Raw genomic sequence first — 15,971 nt, 5'->3', positions numbered from 1 at the left:
AATGTGAGGTTCAAAATGAATAGTGGAAGCGTTTATGGCACGTCCTCAGATATTGAACAAAGAGAGCAGAGCAGAGGAAGCTGCTGAACCCTAATCATGGCACCTGCACTTTATGATCCATTTATTTTTCTAGATTTTGATTTGAATGTTTTTTATGTTTGCTTTTACTGCCAAGAGCTGCTAAACTGTTTTTCTTTGTTTTCAATGACAATGACAATAAAGTCTATTCTATTCTAGGAAGATCTGAAAAGTTACCCCCCCCCCCCAGTCGAATATTTCTGCCATTATGAGACTTTTGTTTCAATATAAGAGAGAGAAAAAAATAATATGGAAGCATTCATTTGGCTTTAACATGTTCCTGCCTCATTAGCTGCTAAGAGGCAGGTGTGAGAGTTGATCTCCGCTCATGTGTGTGTGTGTGTGTGTGTGTCTACATGGCCACAGACAGACCTCCGCAGACATTTTATGAGGTGCTGGTACTTTTTTCTCTTTCTCTCTCTCTCTCTCTCCCTTAAACTGTCTGTGTCGGTCGCGTAAAACTTTCTATTGGTCTGCTTTTGTCTGGTGCGTTCAGGGAACAACAAAGAACAAACAAACAAACAAACAAGACAACAAGCCTAGGTAGGTGCGGTTCCATCATTTAATTAAAAGGGCGTTAATTGGGACAGAAATGTGCGCGTTTATATTAAAAAAATCTGCATTTTAGACATATACATCCATAAGATGTGAATCAGTAAAAATATGCATTCTGACATATAGGGTGAGTGGGACACAGCCTAATGTGGGACACCTAAGCTCCAGTGGGTCTTCTTCAAACAAATAAAAGTCAATAAAACTATTGATATTTAATGTCTTTCTAATATGCCTAAATGCTTCAAATCTATTTATTCATTATTATTTATTTATTATTATTTATAGTCTTATTGTTTGTTTGATATTGCTGGATTCTCCATGCAACATCCACACCTATGCCTATAGGTTTTGTAACAGCAATAACATTATAAGTGATAACATTTCTGAACATGGGATTGCACGTTTCCTATATTAATTATGGTAATTTTGTAGGCCTTTTTAGACTTTTCAGTGTCCCACATTTAATGACTGTCCCACATTAGAAAATCTAATTTGTCAGAGAAAACTTGGCATTAGAGTGCTACCATTTCTTATGTGTGTGATATCTGCATTTTTTTTTTTTTTGGTTTGCTTATAGGGGGGTATTTCGGAGTGGTACTGGGTTTATATTTAATGTAATGGCTTCATATCATAATATATTCCAGAAATATGAAATGCAAAAAAAATGTCTCACATCCGACTAATTCACCTTATACATTACAGGTTATTGTTTGTTTGTCCTATAACATGTAAATGTGATGCTGTTGTTGTCATCCACAGGAAATACTAGAAATAAAAAATGAATAAAGTTGAAGTCAGACAACTTTGGGAGATATGAAGACAGATGGACACTTTGGAGGTAAAAAAGAAAAAGTTGCAGAGACTTTTTGTAACGAGTCTCATTACCATGCCACCCCTCCTCCTCCTCCTCCTCCTCCTCCTCCTCGACACCCTTCCTCACTCCTGGCAACAGCAGACAAAGCGGGCGGGTTTTAGTGGTCTCCGCCGGGGCCTGGTCAGCCTTTGATCTGAGCCCGTTAAGGAGAAGGGAGTCTGGGGGGAGTCGGGCCAGGAGGAGGGCCGAGGAGGAGGAGGAGGAAGGTAAAGTCACCTCAAAATATATTTCTACCTACATTTAAAAAAATCATCTGACTACTTTTTTTTATGGGACAACATCATTTGCATATAGGAGACCTCTGAGGGTAAGATGTTGCCAGTCTGTTTAATTTCTGTCATTTTTTAATTTATGATATTAATCCGACAGGTAAACACACCTAAGAGAGAAAAGGAGGTCCAAGAACTCTGCAAGAAGCGTGAAGGGCCTTCAAATATAGAGGCCTGGACAAGTTTGGTGGGTAAATTAAACAGAGATAGACACCTCCTCCCACACCATCACCTTTATGATAGACATATTGCAGGTGGGAAGCACTATAATATTTATATACCTATCTGGTGTTGGGGATGAATTATTGACTAAATTTAACCAGCAGTGGCAAAAAAATAAATAATCAACTCATATTATATGAACAAAAATTGTATTTTGTTTAGAAATATTATTTAGCTTTACATGAGGCTTATTGGGGTGTTATAGTTCCATCAGAAATGATTTATGTCACAATATGAAGGTGTATGAAAAAAAAGAAAAAAGTTTGGATTTAACATCTCTGATCCTGATTCCGTCCCCTCGGACTGCCTCGCTGACTCACACAAAAGGTCTCCTCAAATGAAGTTAGTAATGGTCCACATGTGCCAGATCACTCAGGCAGCACACACAGACACACAGACAGACATACAGGCAGACAGACAGGCCGAGGTGAATTTCATATCATGCAAACACACTGGGGAAGAAAAAAGAAAAGGAGGCTGGACATGCGTCTGTCATTAGAGGGGAAATAAAAGGCTGTGCGTAAAAAGAAAAAAGAAAATGCTTTTGGTGGTTTCTGAGCAAACAAAATATTCCTCTAACATGCGTTTTTATATTCAGAATAAATACTGAATTAATAAAGTGTGGAGGTATAGGAAGGCTCGCCTTGTTATTGCAGGATAGAATAGAAAATGACCCAAACAAGATAAATTAAAGTAAAAGATTTTATTAACAGACCATGCTTTTGAATGAATCCGCCTTTTATTTTTATATTAATTTATTCTTAAATGACATAAAAAAAAAACATTTCTTTGCAGCTGCATTATTTCATGTATTTTCAAATCTAAAAAAAGAAGGCAACATTTATTTTCTTAATTTAAAGCATTTTTTATTATTATTTTTTGGAAGCAATAATTGATAATTAAAAGTAACATGTTGTGTGCCTCAGGCACTGGGATATCCTGAAAATGAAGAACTCACAAGATGGCCTATATTGGAGCCCCTTACTGAAAATGTTCTAATCCATTTAAACAATGGCTAAATATTGAAACAGAGTTAATTAGCTTCAACTAAATGTTTTATGTTGATCAGCTCTGCACACGTTATATATATATATTTCAAGCCTCTTTTTTTTTGTTGCTAATAGGTTTGCACTTCTCAAACTGTGCTGCAGCTCCAATAACGAGGCGTTTTATTGCTTTAGAATAATCTTTTTTTGCTGCAATTACTTTGTCATATATTGTCATTAGAAGTCTATTAAAACATCAAGTCATTATTTGGGCATCCCCGGGCGGGGGAATTAGAATAAAACCATCTTTGCCACACGGGTCCCATTTAGATTAATGGAAAAATATGTAAAACATTTCGTTTTAATTTTCCTCTGACGGTGTTTTGCATACATGCATTTTCTCCGCCTGCGCTGTCCCTCATAATTTATGAAAGCAATCTCGACCAGCACATTACCGGGCTATGAAATACTGCTCGCAGCCTAATTGATTCCCGTCACAATTTGGTGAGGTTATAATCGTGTTAATTGTAATTTACTCTCTCGGGGAGCAGCAGAGAGATGTATTTAAATAAAACCGCCGAGCGGACTGAGCAGATTATATCAGTTCCACGCATAATAGAAATGTCATGTAGAATTACACAGCGGAAGCAGACAGGGATGCATTCCTCTAATCTACAGAGATGTCACTGAAATCTTTGGGATTTTTTTTTTTTTTTTTTCATTCCCCAAATGTTATTGAGTTGCAAAGTCTGAGCAAAAACCAGCTCTATAAAAACACCAAAAGGATGTTTGTTTTACCTTTAAAAAAAAAAAAAAAGTGTAGAAATATCACATAATAAGAGCAGGCTGAATGGATGGAGCAAAAAAAAGAATATATGTGTCAAACTCAGGGGGGATGTTGTGTTTTGCTAGAATATAAACTGGCCAAATTCTTTCCTGATCATCCTCAGAAGAGTTGTTTTGTCCCTGCATGATGCTTCCTCTGCTTTATACAGAGCTGCCTTCCTGTCTGTGGGGACACCTGTTGGTGCAGAGCAGCTCGGAGAAAAAAAAAAAAGCCCAAGTTTGTCCCATCTGACTGGCCTCCTTCACCACTAAAGACACCTGGTGAGCCTCTTTTCAACTCTGAACACATGTGTCTAAGGATGACTCTCTGCTCCCTATAGTATGCAGCTCCATACTGTATACTCTGACTCGGTCAAAGTAGTTTTTATTCAACATTTGAGTACAAAACTTTCAAAAAATTTGATTTAAAAAGTTCAAATTCAGCAATCTGAGGAGAAAACACCAGTTCATGCACTTGACAGCTTTCTGTCATTTGAACATATATTGATGGAGATAATAGTGTCAAACATGAGATGCCAAACAGCTCTTTATTTGTATTGAATTGTTTGCACAATTTTGACTGCACTTTATTATATTATTATTATTAGTCACACAAGAATCATAGTTGATTTTCATTTTTCTGCATTCATTTCAGACTGCAACGAGACTTAGCTGCAAGAAATGATACATTAATGAAATGTCACAGTTAAGTGTTTCAAAGTTCGATCAAAATCTGAGTAACCCGTTTTAATGACAGTCAAAAAAAACAAGACATGTTAAAGCAATCAGTGCTCACAATCTACAAATGATGTAATTGACAAGTGGAAGAAACATATTAAGGTCGACCGAATTCCAGATCCGGTTTGTCCAACATGTATTTCAACAGATCTGCAAGAGCCTCACAAAAAAGGCTCTACCCCGAAATAATGTGTGCGGCTTTATTTAATGAAAGTCAAACATAATGGCAGTTTTGTCCACCAACCTCGGGGTATAATGGTAGATTGGGTGGAAAAACAAACAAACAAGCTTGAATGTGGATTTCGAAAAAAAAGTGAGCCAGGGGTGAGGGAAATATGTGGCCAAATGCCAAAGAGACAGCTTACTGTTCGGGTCTTTGGCGGGGCGCAGGAGTGGTTTCGATCTTTTTGTCTGGCCTGGCCTGGCACAGACCACAGTCCTGCCCCAGACACAATAGATCATACAGTACTAGGGAGAGAGAGAGGGAGAGAGAGATGAGTGGATGAGGTGGGGTAGGGGAGGTATGGTGCCTTTCATTACCATGGTCACCAATGGCACTATTAACCATTCAACACCCCCCCAATTATCCTCCCATCCGCAGTCAGAGAGACAAAGCCTCGGCCCTGGTCTGCTGGAGCAACATGGCCACTAATCTGTCTCACTCCAACATCACACCCACTTCACTGTCTCTGGAAGTCAGACGTGCACAGAGATCCATTGTACTTTTATTTGTGACAGCACAACAAATTACTTTACTGAACTTGTTTGGGAGTTCATTTTTTTTTTTTGTTGAAAAGTGACCATTTAAAAACTGGATAAGAGGAGGGATGCTGATAAGGTTTGAACCTTATCTGGAAAATGAACATCCAAGTTTAACTGTGTTAAATGAAAGATCAGGTAAAAAGAATACCGCCGCAGCATGTGCATGTACGCAGTGTTTATTTTTCCGTACGGGGTCATGGCGTGTCTGACGCCACACGCCTTCTCCATCAAGACCACGGGCTCACAGCTGCCATAGGGCGAGCTGCATGTCTCTACTAAGGAGACTGACACAAAAAAAGCTAAATCGTGAGTTTATGCACTTCCATCTGACTTTGATGTGTGCGAGTCGGGTCGTGGGCAGGGAGCTGAGGCCTGACTAGAGGACTGGGGCCCAATGAATGGATCCACAACAGTGGCTTGTTGTGTTTGTTTACCCTTTCGCCCAGCTGCCTGGACCGTGGAGATGGGAGAGCATTCATCATGACCTAGGAGAGAGATGGGAGGCGTGGGCACAAACACACACACAGAAGAATGACATGGTGGCGCACACACACCGCAGAGCGTGCCAAGAAAGTGCCCCACACGGGGCAGTAATCGGCGACACTCGGGTTTCAAGAGGCAGATATCTGCTGCTGCGACTCGCTATGTGCACATTTTATATTGTTGAAAGGTATATTTTAAACAGCAGCAAAAGTGAAACTTCAACTGCCATAGCAACCAAAACATGTCAACAGTTATTAAAAACATAAATTAAAACCACAATTCCCAGCGTCCACTTATGCCAGGCAACATAGTTCATAAGCTTTTGAGGTGCTTTTGTTGTCAAGAAAACCTGCAACAGTCCCGGTGTCCTTTAACCTTTACTCGTGCAGTTCCTCCCATTTTTCTTCCCCAACCAGTGGCGTTATATCCCTGGCACCACGACGGAGAGCGTTACGATGTTCTGCGCCTGCTTCACCGAGGGCATGTCAATCATGCTGCCGCGGAAGGTGAACGCACCCTGAACAGGTTTGCAACAGAGGAGGAGAGAGCAGAAAGAGAAACATTAGACCAGCAGTAAAATGCACTCTCTCAAGATGAAGGATGGGGGTTTACACATGCAGGAAGTAGATTACTGCATGATAAAAACATACTGTAACATGCCACTTTATGAGAGCCATCATAATATGTGTTTTTTTGTGTGTATGGGGATGTAGCATAGATAAATATACTTTTTAATCTGTAGTAATTCGTACTAAACAGAGTCAATAATTATAGCAAACAGGAAGTTGCAGAAGAAAATGAACCAAGTAAGAACAAATCAAGTGAAGCATTAAAAATTGCCAGGAAAAACATGTAGAATAAGAAAAACATTTATGAAAATTAGCTAATTATAGATTTTCTGGTATAATATACTACTTTAAAAAAGATCTCAGAGAAACCTCAAGTCAGGAAAAAAAGCAGTCAATAGCTGGAGGTGAGAATTATGAAAAACAAGCACCTGTCGTGTTGCGAGACAAAGGGACTGACCCTGCTCGCTGTTCAAACCCTCACACACACACACACACACACACACACACACAGAGAGACAGAAACACACACACACAGAGAGACAGAAACACACACACACAGAGAGACAGAAACACACACACACAGAGCGCGGCAGAGGGATGGGTAGGATATGAATCCCTCGGGCGATGCTTAGTAGGAGCAGCCCTGGCAGGGAGAGAGGTGTGGGCAGATTGTGTATTACCTCAGCAGATAGCCCACAGAGCTCAACACACAGGATCCAACCATGCACTAAATTAGGAACAATAATATTGTACACTTAATTGGCCCAGTCCCCCCACCCAACCCACCCACCCCCTCGTCCCCTATGTTGTCTCTGAGAGTCACCCAGGGGTGTACAGTATGTATTCTCTGGAACTACAGAGGTGTGTGAGAGGGTACACAAAGGATCAGTCCGAGTCTCAGAGCAGAGAGAGGCTCAACACAGTCACAGATACGACGTCATGCTGGAGATGTGCATTTCAGAAAGTTTTGTGTACAAATTATCCAAGGTCTCTTCCCTCCTCGTAATTTGTGAAAGGATTTATAAAAATATATTTATTGTTTTGTGAAGTCAGTTTTTTACCTGAATTTAGGAAAATGTTCTGTTTAAGAACTTAAGAGACATTTTAATGAGCTTGTAGCCTCAGAGTTCAATTAAATAATTAGTGAAAAATCAGGAAAAATGCTAACAAACTAAATCATAAGAGCAACGGGCTGCATGTCTTTTCTGAGTTATCTATTCATTTTGCATTTGCAACCATCTGTCAATATTGATATATAACTACTTATTTGGCTACATTCCTGAATTGTCTCAGCAATGAGCATTTATGGTTACCAATTTTACACCAAAACACTAACACAAAAGAGATTTTTTTTTTTCTACTGTAAAATAATACGATTTTATTTTATTTGGCAGAAGATGTTAACGTTACCTTGCCCTCCTTTTGGTGTTGGTCAAAAGCAGCGATGAGCTCTTTGGCCCACTGGACCCTCTCTTGACTCGGGGAGAACTCTTCCTGCACAGCCTGGATCTGCCCTGGGTGGATAACCTGCTTACCTGCACAGAAACACACACACAGAAAGAAAGAAAGTGAAATATGCTAATGATAACAGCGGGCTAGCTGTGGTTTCAGATAAAATTAAATACAAGAGCCATTTGTTCTAAAAAAAAATAATACAAAATGTTTTTACTTGTTGGCACAGAGCTATCAATAACACCGTTTGTGCCAATTACCCTCCCTGATAAAAACAACAAAACAAATATTTTTATGAAAACTGTTGAGCAAACAGCTGCGTGGATGGGGAAGAAAAATAAGAAGTCTGAGAATTGGGAGGGATTGCAGCTGGCACTGTTCCTGCGAGAGAGAGAGAGAGGAACCACGACACAGAGAGGCAACGACAGAGGAGAAACAGGAAATACACAAGACTGTGTGTTTATGTGTCAGTATGTCCTATGGCACTGAGGTGAGTCAGAGGATGCTGTGCATCATGAAGGACATCATGTGTCTCCCTTCTGCTTGCAGCCATTCTGTCAAACAGAAACTTCATTATGTAACATAAGTTGCCTACTGTATATGGATACCTGTATACCAACTATATTTATAACCATGTTCAAACAGATATAAATGAAAATTCGTTTTAACGCCACTCATTTTTTTAACGCATTGACAAAACTTGCGTACGTAAGGAATCCATTGGTACCAACATGTCATACTAGCTTGTCGTGAAGGAGGCTTAATAACGCTCCAAACTTGCACTTAATTTTGGCAAGGAAAAACTGGCATGGCTATTTTCAAAGTGTTTCCTTGACCTTTGACCTCAAGATATGTGGATGAAAATGGCTTCTATGGGTACCCACGAGTCTCCCCTTTATAGACATGCCCACTTTATGATAATCACATGCAGTTTGGGGCAAGTCATAGTCAAGTCAGCACACTCACACACTGACAGCTGTTGTTGCCTGTTGGGCTGCAGTTTGCCATATTTTGATTTGAGCATTTTTTTTATGCTAGATGCAGTACCAGTGAGGGTTTTCTAGACAATATTTGTCATTGTTTTGTGTTAATTGATTTCCAGTAATATGTATATACATACATTTGCATAAGGAAAGTATATTTTCCCACTCCCATGTTGATAAGAGTATTAAATACTTCACAAATCTTGCTTTAAGGTGCATATTGAACAGATAAAAAAATGTGAGATTTATTTGATCAGCTACGGACAATCATGCGATTAATCGCGATTAAATATTGTAATCGGTTGACAGCCCTAATATAAAGAAATGTTTTCATGCATTCCTACTAAAAATATTCTGTTATTGAAGTAGTAAATATGAAGGGAATCTATGAATACATTTTCTATTGCCTCTGTACAGTCTCTATAAATGTCCATTGTCAGTGGTTGCATACCTTCCAGAAATCTTACATCCGACCGAAAAACAAGCCTAACATGGAGTTAAAGCTCTGTCTGACACGATCCCCCCGCCCTCTCGCTCCCACTCCCTCCCAGTTAAATGTGGGCTAACGCCACAGACATAATCCCATGTACATTTGCAGATCTAACTTGTAGTGATAAGTTAAGGTTATGAAACGTCTGGTGGGAACGACGGCTCAGCGGCAGCCAGCAGGAACTCGACACTTTAGGGCTTAGCTCCGTCGCCGACAACAAATCCTTCAAGGTGGCCGAGCGGGCGGGCTGCACGGGCGAAAAAATTTTGCCCAGGAGAGGAGAGGAAGAGAGGAGCGGAAAGGGGAGGAGAGAACCCACTCCCTTCATCCAGCTCCGCTCACCCCAGTTAACCTCAGAAAGACACACACAATCAACACATTGTAGTTAAAAAGCTTGAACAAGTACCAATGAGAGAGCATATATTCATTGACTTGCAACTAATGATTCATAGATACCTTTGAGGGAAATGTGCATGCTACAAAATGTGACATTTGGCACTTGTTAGTGTGTCATTGTGAAGCAGAGACTGTAACTGCACATTTTCTGTTGGACTAACAGCCCGAGGACTCCCCAGAGCTACGCTGGAGATGTGTATGAGTGTGTATGCGACTAATCTTGTGTATGTTTATCTGTACATCATCTTGTCTGTAGTACTCAAATAACAATCTCATACCAATATTGTGAATCGGTTTCAATGCAACAACCTGTATGTGTGTGTATGTGTGTTATGTGCATGTATGTTGCATTCTACAAGGATTGAGGCAAGAGGAGTCTGTGTTCCCTCCTCTGCCACCTGTTTTACTTCTGGGCTGAAGGCAGGAGCATGTTTCCACACTGAAATTGGCAGTAAATATACTCAAAGAGGGTGACTCTATGTGTGTGTGTGTGTGCGTGTGTGTGTGTGTAGGACAACAGGAGCAATGACGGAGCGAAGAAACAGACAGGGTGACTCAGGTGCCCTCAGTTACAACCCATTGGTTCCTCCTAAAATGCATCATTCGGGCCCTCCAGCCAATCCCGGCCTGCCATGTGGTGCTGGCACCTCATTGGAGGATTGCTATTTAGCAAAGTGCTCTCAGGCGAATGATGGGCAGGGTCCCCGGGATGGAAGTGAAATGCGGTCCCTGAAAGCAGGGTATTTTGTGGAACCGATTTCTATTTCTGGGGAGGCAAAAACACTTTTAGAAGGATCATTGAGTCTTGGCAGCAACAGTACAAGCACATAAAAACAAGGTGCTTTTAAAGTCAAGACACAATTAAATCCCCCAAAATTAACGACCTTCCTCCCTAACAGATTTGATACTTGTCAAGGTTTTGCAGAATTTAAGCACCGGGTGTTTGTGTGTTTCACCAGTGTGTTTTGTGCTAATGGGTGCTGTATGCAGCTTAGGTAGTGCCAAGGTCAATTACTGCACAGGTAGAGGCTTTTGGCTGCTCCGTATTATTGCTTAAGCACACTCGGGCCAGTAATAGCTACTAACTAAGATTATACAGAGTGCCCATGGCTTGTAAGCCACTAATCCAGCGCTCTGTTCCATATCAAATCTGACCATTTATTTCATCAACCGGCTGCTTCCACTTTTATATCTTTTACCTCATACAAACACCACCTCCAGCTTGCTTTTATGAATTACTGTTTGCTAAAAAAAGGATATGTCATTCTGATTAAGACAAATGCAAACAGGAAAAAGGCGCAAGTCATCGAAAACAAAACGACATTTTACACAATACTATAGCTGTATAATTCCGATATACACACAGAGAAATGCACGTACGCACGCAAACCCGCAGCACCAGAGAATAGAGGTGGCAAATGAGGTCATCAGGAAAATAAGTTGCCGTATGAGACAGTAAGAAGCTCTCCTACAACATGATTTGATGATGTGAAGTGCAGGTAACGTGCATCTGGGCCAGTGCAACATGGAGAGCAGGGATTCACAATATTTGCAGAGCCCCAAAAAAGAAAGTGTCAAGTACGCTTTTTTTTCTCCATTTCTTTCCAGCGTGTAAGCTGGCTAATTGCTGACGTTGTTCTGTTTCATTCACTCATTTTGAAGAAAGACAATCTAAGCATTACCACATGGTAAATAAAACATATTTCCCCTAGGCCACTGTGTGAAATATGTCAGGTTTTAAAATAAAACCTTAAAAAGGATGAAAATTCCAGCATAAATATATATTTGCTGCAGCGGAGGAAGAATGACTGGAATATCCACTTTGGAACAGGCTGTCCTGCCTTCTGTGGTCTGATACATGCAGTCTGCGGGGCACACACACACACACACACTCACACACACATACGCACACACACATTCTGAAAGCGTTGCCTGGCTACAGAGACACACAGAGCGCCGTTAAAGTAGACGCTACCACTACTTTAACTCCCTTTAATCATACTTCTTGCACACACATGCACATTTGCACGCGAGCAGGTATGCTCTCTCTCACACACACACACAGACACATACACATACACATACACACACATACACACAGGCACAAAAACATTCATGGTGGGCACCACAGAAATGTCAGAACAGCATTTAAAGACAGCGGCGTTGTTCACAATTCACTTCAGCAGCACCTGAGATGCAAACAACAAAGACAAGCAGCCAGGTCTAAAATCACAGACACATTGGTCTCTTTGAGGCCAGACCTCCATTACAATAAATACAATTATATTGATGATAAATGAAAAGCCAGATGTTCTGCATCCTTCCGTTGTGTGTTTTTTTTTTTTTTATACATCCTATTTCTCACTTGGAACGCAGGAAGAGCAAGACAGAGTAACAGAGGGAAGGAGGAGTGAAAACTGAAATGTTGGATTGCCTGAATGCAGCTTGCAACAGGAAGTTGAGGGAAGTCCGTTATTGTATCCACAGGGATACAAATAAAGAGCAACCACTGAGAACGATGTGAAGCAACTGCAGAAACCAGAGGTATCCAGGGTGGACAGACTTGTCGAGGACTTGTAGTGACCTTAGTTAATGAAACAGGGGCAGATTTGAGAACTTTACCTGTAAAGCCCATGAGAGCGCCCTCTCTGGCCTGCAGCCTCAGCCCCTCCACATCTTTGTAGTCAATGTAGACCAGGTCGATAGCCTGCAGCCCAAACGCTTTGGTGGTCACCACCACCTTCTGCCTCGCGTAGAGGAGCTCCCTGGCATCTTTAGTTCGCGTCGCACCTGGAGAACAAAATATGGGGGTACGTCGACATCATATAGGTCACATACCAGTTAAGATCTCAGAGGAAGAGGCATAAGCTAGGAAATAAGAGGTGCAGGGGAGATGGGGTGAGGGAGATAAACAGGTGAACGGAAGAGTCAGAGAGAGAGAAACCAAGACTGCAGTTACACTGACAGTATGTCAATATATTTCTCTTTTTTAGTTTGGGGAGGATTTGGCCATCACTTAAAATCTATAGATTCTGTCTATAAATCCAGGTTACTATATGTGATAATTAAGATGAAATACTTGTTTCCAAGTGTCCATCAAATTCATATGTCAGGATATATAAAAAAGGACATGGATCAGCAGTTCAACCACTGTTCTTTGCGTATCATACCTGTGAAGTCTCTCCATTAAAACAGACCCAACCATGGGTTAAACTGAGTACAAACAAACTTTAAAAAATACATTGTGATTTAAACACAGCCTCCCTTTTTACTCGTGGTGAGATGTAGTCATACACGAGGTGTCCTGCTATAGAAAATAAAGCACTTGGTAGAGGAAATGCGTCTTAAACTACATCACATTCATTTTTTTGTATACCACTCACACATCCCATCAAAAAAAATGCTGTATTTATAACCACTTTTCCTGCAGTACTGTAATCATTCAAAACGGGTAAAAGGGGGATTGACCTGCTGTGAGACGTGCTTTTACAGACAGGCACATTTTTATAAAGCAATACAACCTCTCTCTCTGCCACAAATCCAGAAAAAAAAGAGAATAGCATATGTGTGGCTTAAAAAAGAGTGAGGAAGTTAAGCAGGTGTAGGTGTAGTAAGGTTTAATAGCTACCTATGCTGGCACAGAAGTCATCGGAGCCAAAGACCACGCCGTCATGGTGGAGACCGGCCTTGGGAGCAAGTCGACGGATTTCCTCACACACCGCCTGGAGAGAATATACATATTAGTATAATACAGGCTGACGAAAGTGACACAGGTGTAAAGAGGGAGAGAGATGTTGGACATATTTTCAGCATACTCAGCAGCATTTGTGCCAATATGTCCAACAGTAGTTCAAATAATCTGGATTTCTGAGATTCCTCAACAGGCAAAAAAAAGCCATGATCACACTTAATTCTCTAACAAATATTCTAATAAACACATATCTGTCAAAACTTTTATTCCAGCTTCCTTTCTACAAAGACAGATATTAATGTACTAGCCCACTAAATGTGCCACCTGCAGACACACATACTGTAAAGTAACACAGCCAGGAGTACAAATGATGTCTCTTCACTCTTGACCAGTCACTTAGCTAAGTAGTAGGGGTGGGAATCACCAAAGGCCTCACGTTAAAATATTATCATGATACTTAATTCACAATATGACCTTATTGCAATCTTAAACATCTTGTGATATGCTGAGTATTATGATAAGATATAATGAGATATATTGCAAGTAGGTCTGTCAAAGTTAACGTTTGTTTTAACGCCACTAATTTCTTTAACACAGCTTGCCATTTTTAGGTTGTAGCAGTCTCAATTTTAAAGCTAGAGGGAATATACCGGCATCATATGAAACTAAAAAACCTAAGGAATCCATTGGGTACCAACGTTGTCATACTAGCTTGTCGCACCGAGGCTAAATAATGCTCCAAACTTACGCTAAATTTTGAAGAGGAAAACTGGCATGGCCATTTTCAAAGGGGTCCCTTGACCTCTGACCTCAAGATATGTGAATGAAAATGGGTTCTATGGGTACCCACGAGTCTCCTCTTTACAGACAAGCCCACTTTATGATAATCCCATGCAGTTTGGGGCAAGTCATAGTCAAGTCAGCACACTGACGGCTGTTGTTGCCTGTTGGGCTGCAGTTTGCCATGTTATGATTTGAGCATATTTGTTATGCTAAATGCAGTACCTGTGAGGGTTTCTGGACACTATTTGTCATTGTTTTGTGTTGGTAATTGATTTCCAATAATAAATATATCCATACATTTGCATAAAGCAAGCACATTTGTCCACTCCCATGTTGATGAGTATTAAATACTTGACAAATCTCCCTTTAAGACACCCTTTGAACAGATAAAATTAACTGTGGACAATCATGTGATTAATTGTGATTAAATATTTTAATCGATTGACAGCCCTAACTGCAATATATTGCGATTAATGACCATTTTTCAACTGCAAATGATGCAGTTTGCCAACATCTGTTTTCTCTAATAAGATACAGTTTTCATTGTGTTCATCTCAGAGTTTTTATTCACATATCTTGAGGTAAGAGGTCAAAGGACCCTTTTGAAAATGACCATGCCAGTTTTTCCTTGCCAAAATTTAGCCTAAATTTGGAGCGGTATTTAGCATTCTTCCTGACAAACTATCATGACATGGTTGGTACCAATGGACTCTTTAGGTTTTTTAGTTTCACATGATGCCAGTATCATCACTTTAAGCTTTAAGACTGAGCCTGCTACAACATTGATGCATGACGTCTATGTATGGATACAATATTGCCACGCAAAATATCGCAATACTATGCTGTATCAATTTTTTTCCCCTATCCCTGCTAAGTAGTGGTGGATATCAAACGTCAATGCTTTTTGGGTGCCATTCTAAAGGTTTCTGTAGGAGTCAGGGCGGAAGCAGCTAAGTTTTTCTTAAGTACCGTCAAGTAATGAAAGCTGGCATTGACTGCTTTGTCATGTTTAGCTTTGTTTACTTATTCTACAACCATATATTCTCTGTCATAAAGTTCTAATACGGTTACTTTGTATTAAGACCTCATTAATCAGTGATGCATGGACAAGTTATTTATTTTATTAAATGAGAAAAAAATATATATTTTGCAGTAAATTTTGCATTTTTTAAGATGGCATTGAAATATAAGTCAGATATCATATTTGTACCTGTACTGAAAGATGTCTAACAATAACAAGCCCCATGGCTAAGACAAGACTATTGGCCACAATTATTATCGACTGAGAAAAAAACAAAAAGATCTGGAATGTGATTGTCTGCGGTGAAGAGCGTGGAACAATAAGAATGTGTCTCCTGGCTTTTGTTGGCCTCCAAATTAATTTCACCACTAGCTGTGCCACAGTCATTTTTTTCTCCCTGCTTGTAACCTGGGGTTCAGTGTCTGGGCAAAGATACAGGGTGTTCTCAAGAAAGCACACAGAGGCACCCCCTGCCATCACAAAACACACACACACAAATACACACTGACAACCAAACAAACACAGAATTAGAGCGGAGAACTAAAAAGACAAATCAAAAGAAGGAAAGGACAGCTTGTTTCTCCCCAAATGCCCAAAACCGTGCCCTTTTCCCCGTGTAGCTGAAGGTCGTGCCGCACTATAACAGGAACCGCTTTGATGCTTGCCAAAATATCATTAAGAACTTTTTCCACTATGATTATAATAAAACAGTTCTAATTAAAAAATGTCTGGAGAGCGATAGAGAGAGCGACGCACACATACAGACAGAGAGAGAAAAAGGCTCATTTTGAGAG

General features: G+C 40.3%; 1 protein-coding gene and 1 long non-coding RNA gene across 3 annotated transcripts in view; one reads left to right on the top strand and one right to left on the bottom strand.

Annotated features, from left to right (window-relative positions):
• The first annotated feature begins 463 nt into the window (after positions 1-463).
• Positions 464-4,079, top strand: LOC119500128. Its single transcript, XR_005209554.1, has 4 exons — positions 464-621; positions 1,393-1,471; positions 1,877-1,963; positions 3,980-4,079. It is a non-coding gene; the product is annotated as an uncharacterized LOC119500128 (long non-coding RNA).
• Positions 4,080-4,338: 259 nt separating this feature from the next.
• clybl (citrate lyase beta like) overlaps positions 4,339-15,971 on the bottom strand; it is a 77,640-nt gene continuing 66,007 nt past the window's right edge. The window contains exons 5-9 of one of the 2 annotated variants that reach the window (XM_037789627.1): positions 13,311-13,404; positions 12,305-12,472; positions 7,772-7,896; positions 6,190-6,309; positions 4,339-5,015 (exon numbers count right to left, since the gene is read on the bottom strand). In XM_037789627.1, the coding sequence (XP_037645555.1) occupies positions 6,214-6,309; positions 7,772-7,896; positions 12,305-12,472; positions 13,311-13,404 (483 nt within the window). In that variant the 3' untranslated portion in view covers positions 4,339-5,015; positions 6,190-6,213. Of the gene's footprint in view, positions 6,310-7,771; positions 7,897-12,304; positions 12,473-13,310; positions 13,405-15,971 lie in introns of both variants that reach the window. The other variant, XM_037789626.1, reaches the window with a different exon arrangement.

This window comes from Sebastes umbrosus, chromosome 13 (genome assembly GCF_015220745.1).
Source record: "Sebastes umbrosus isolate fSebUmb1 chromosome 13, fSebUmb1.pri, whole genome shotgun sequence".
NCBI lineage: Eukaryota > Metazoa > Chordata > Actinopteri > Perciformes > Sebastidae > Sebastes > Sebastes umbrosus.
The sequence above is the reverse complement of the archived record's forward strand: the minus strand, read 5'-3'. Positions and strand labels throughout refer to the sequence as shown.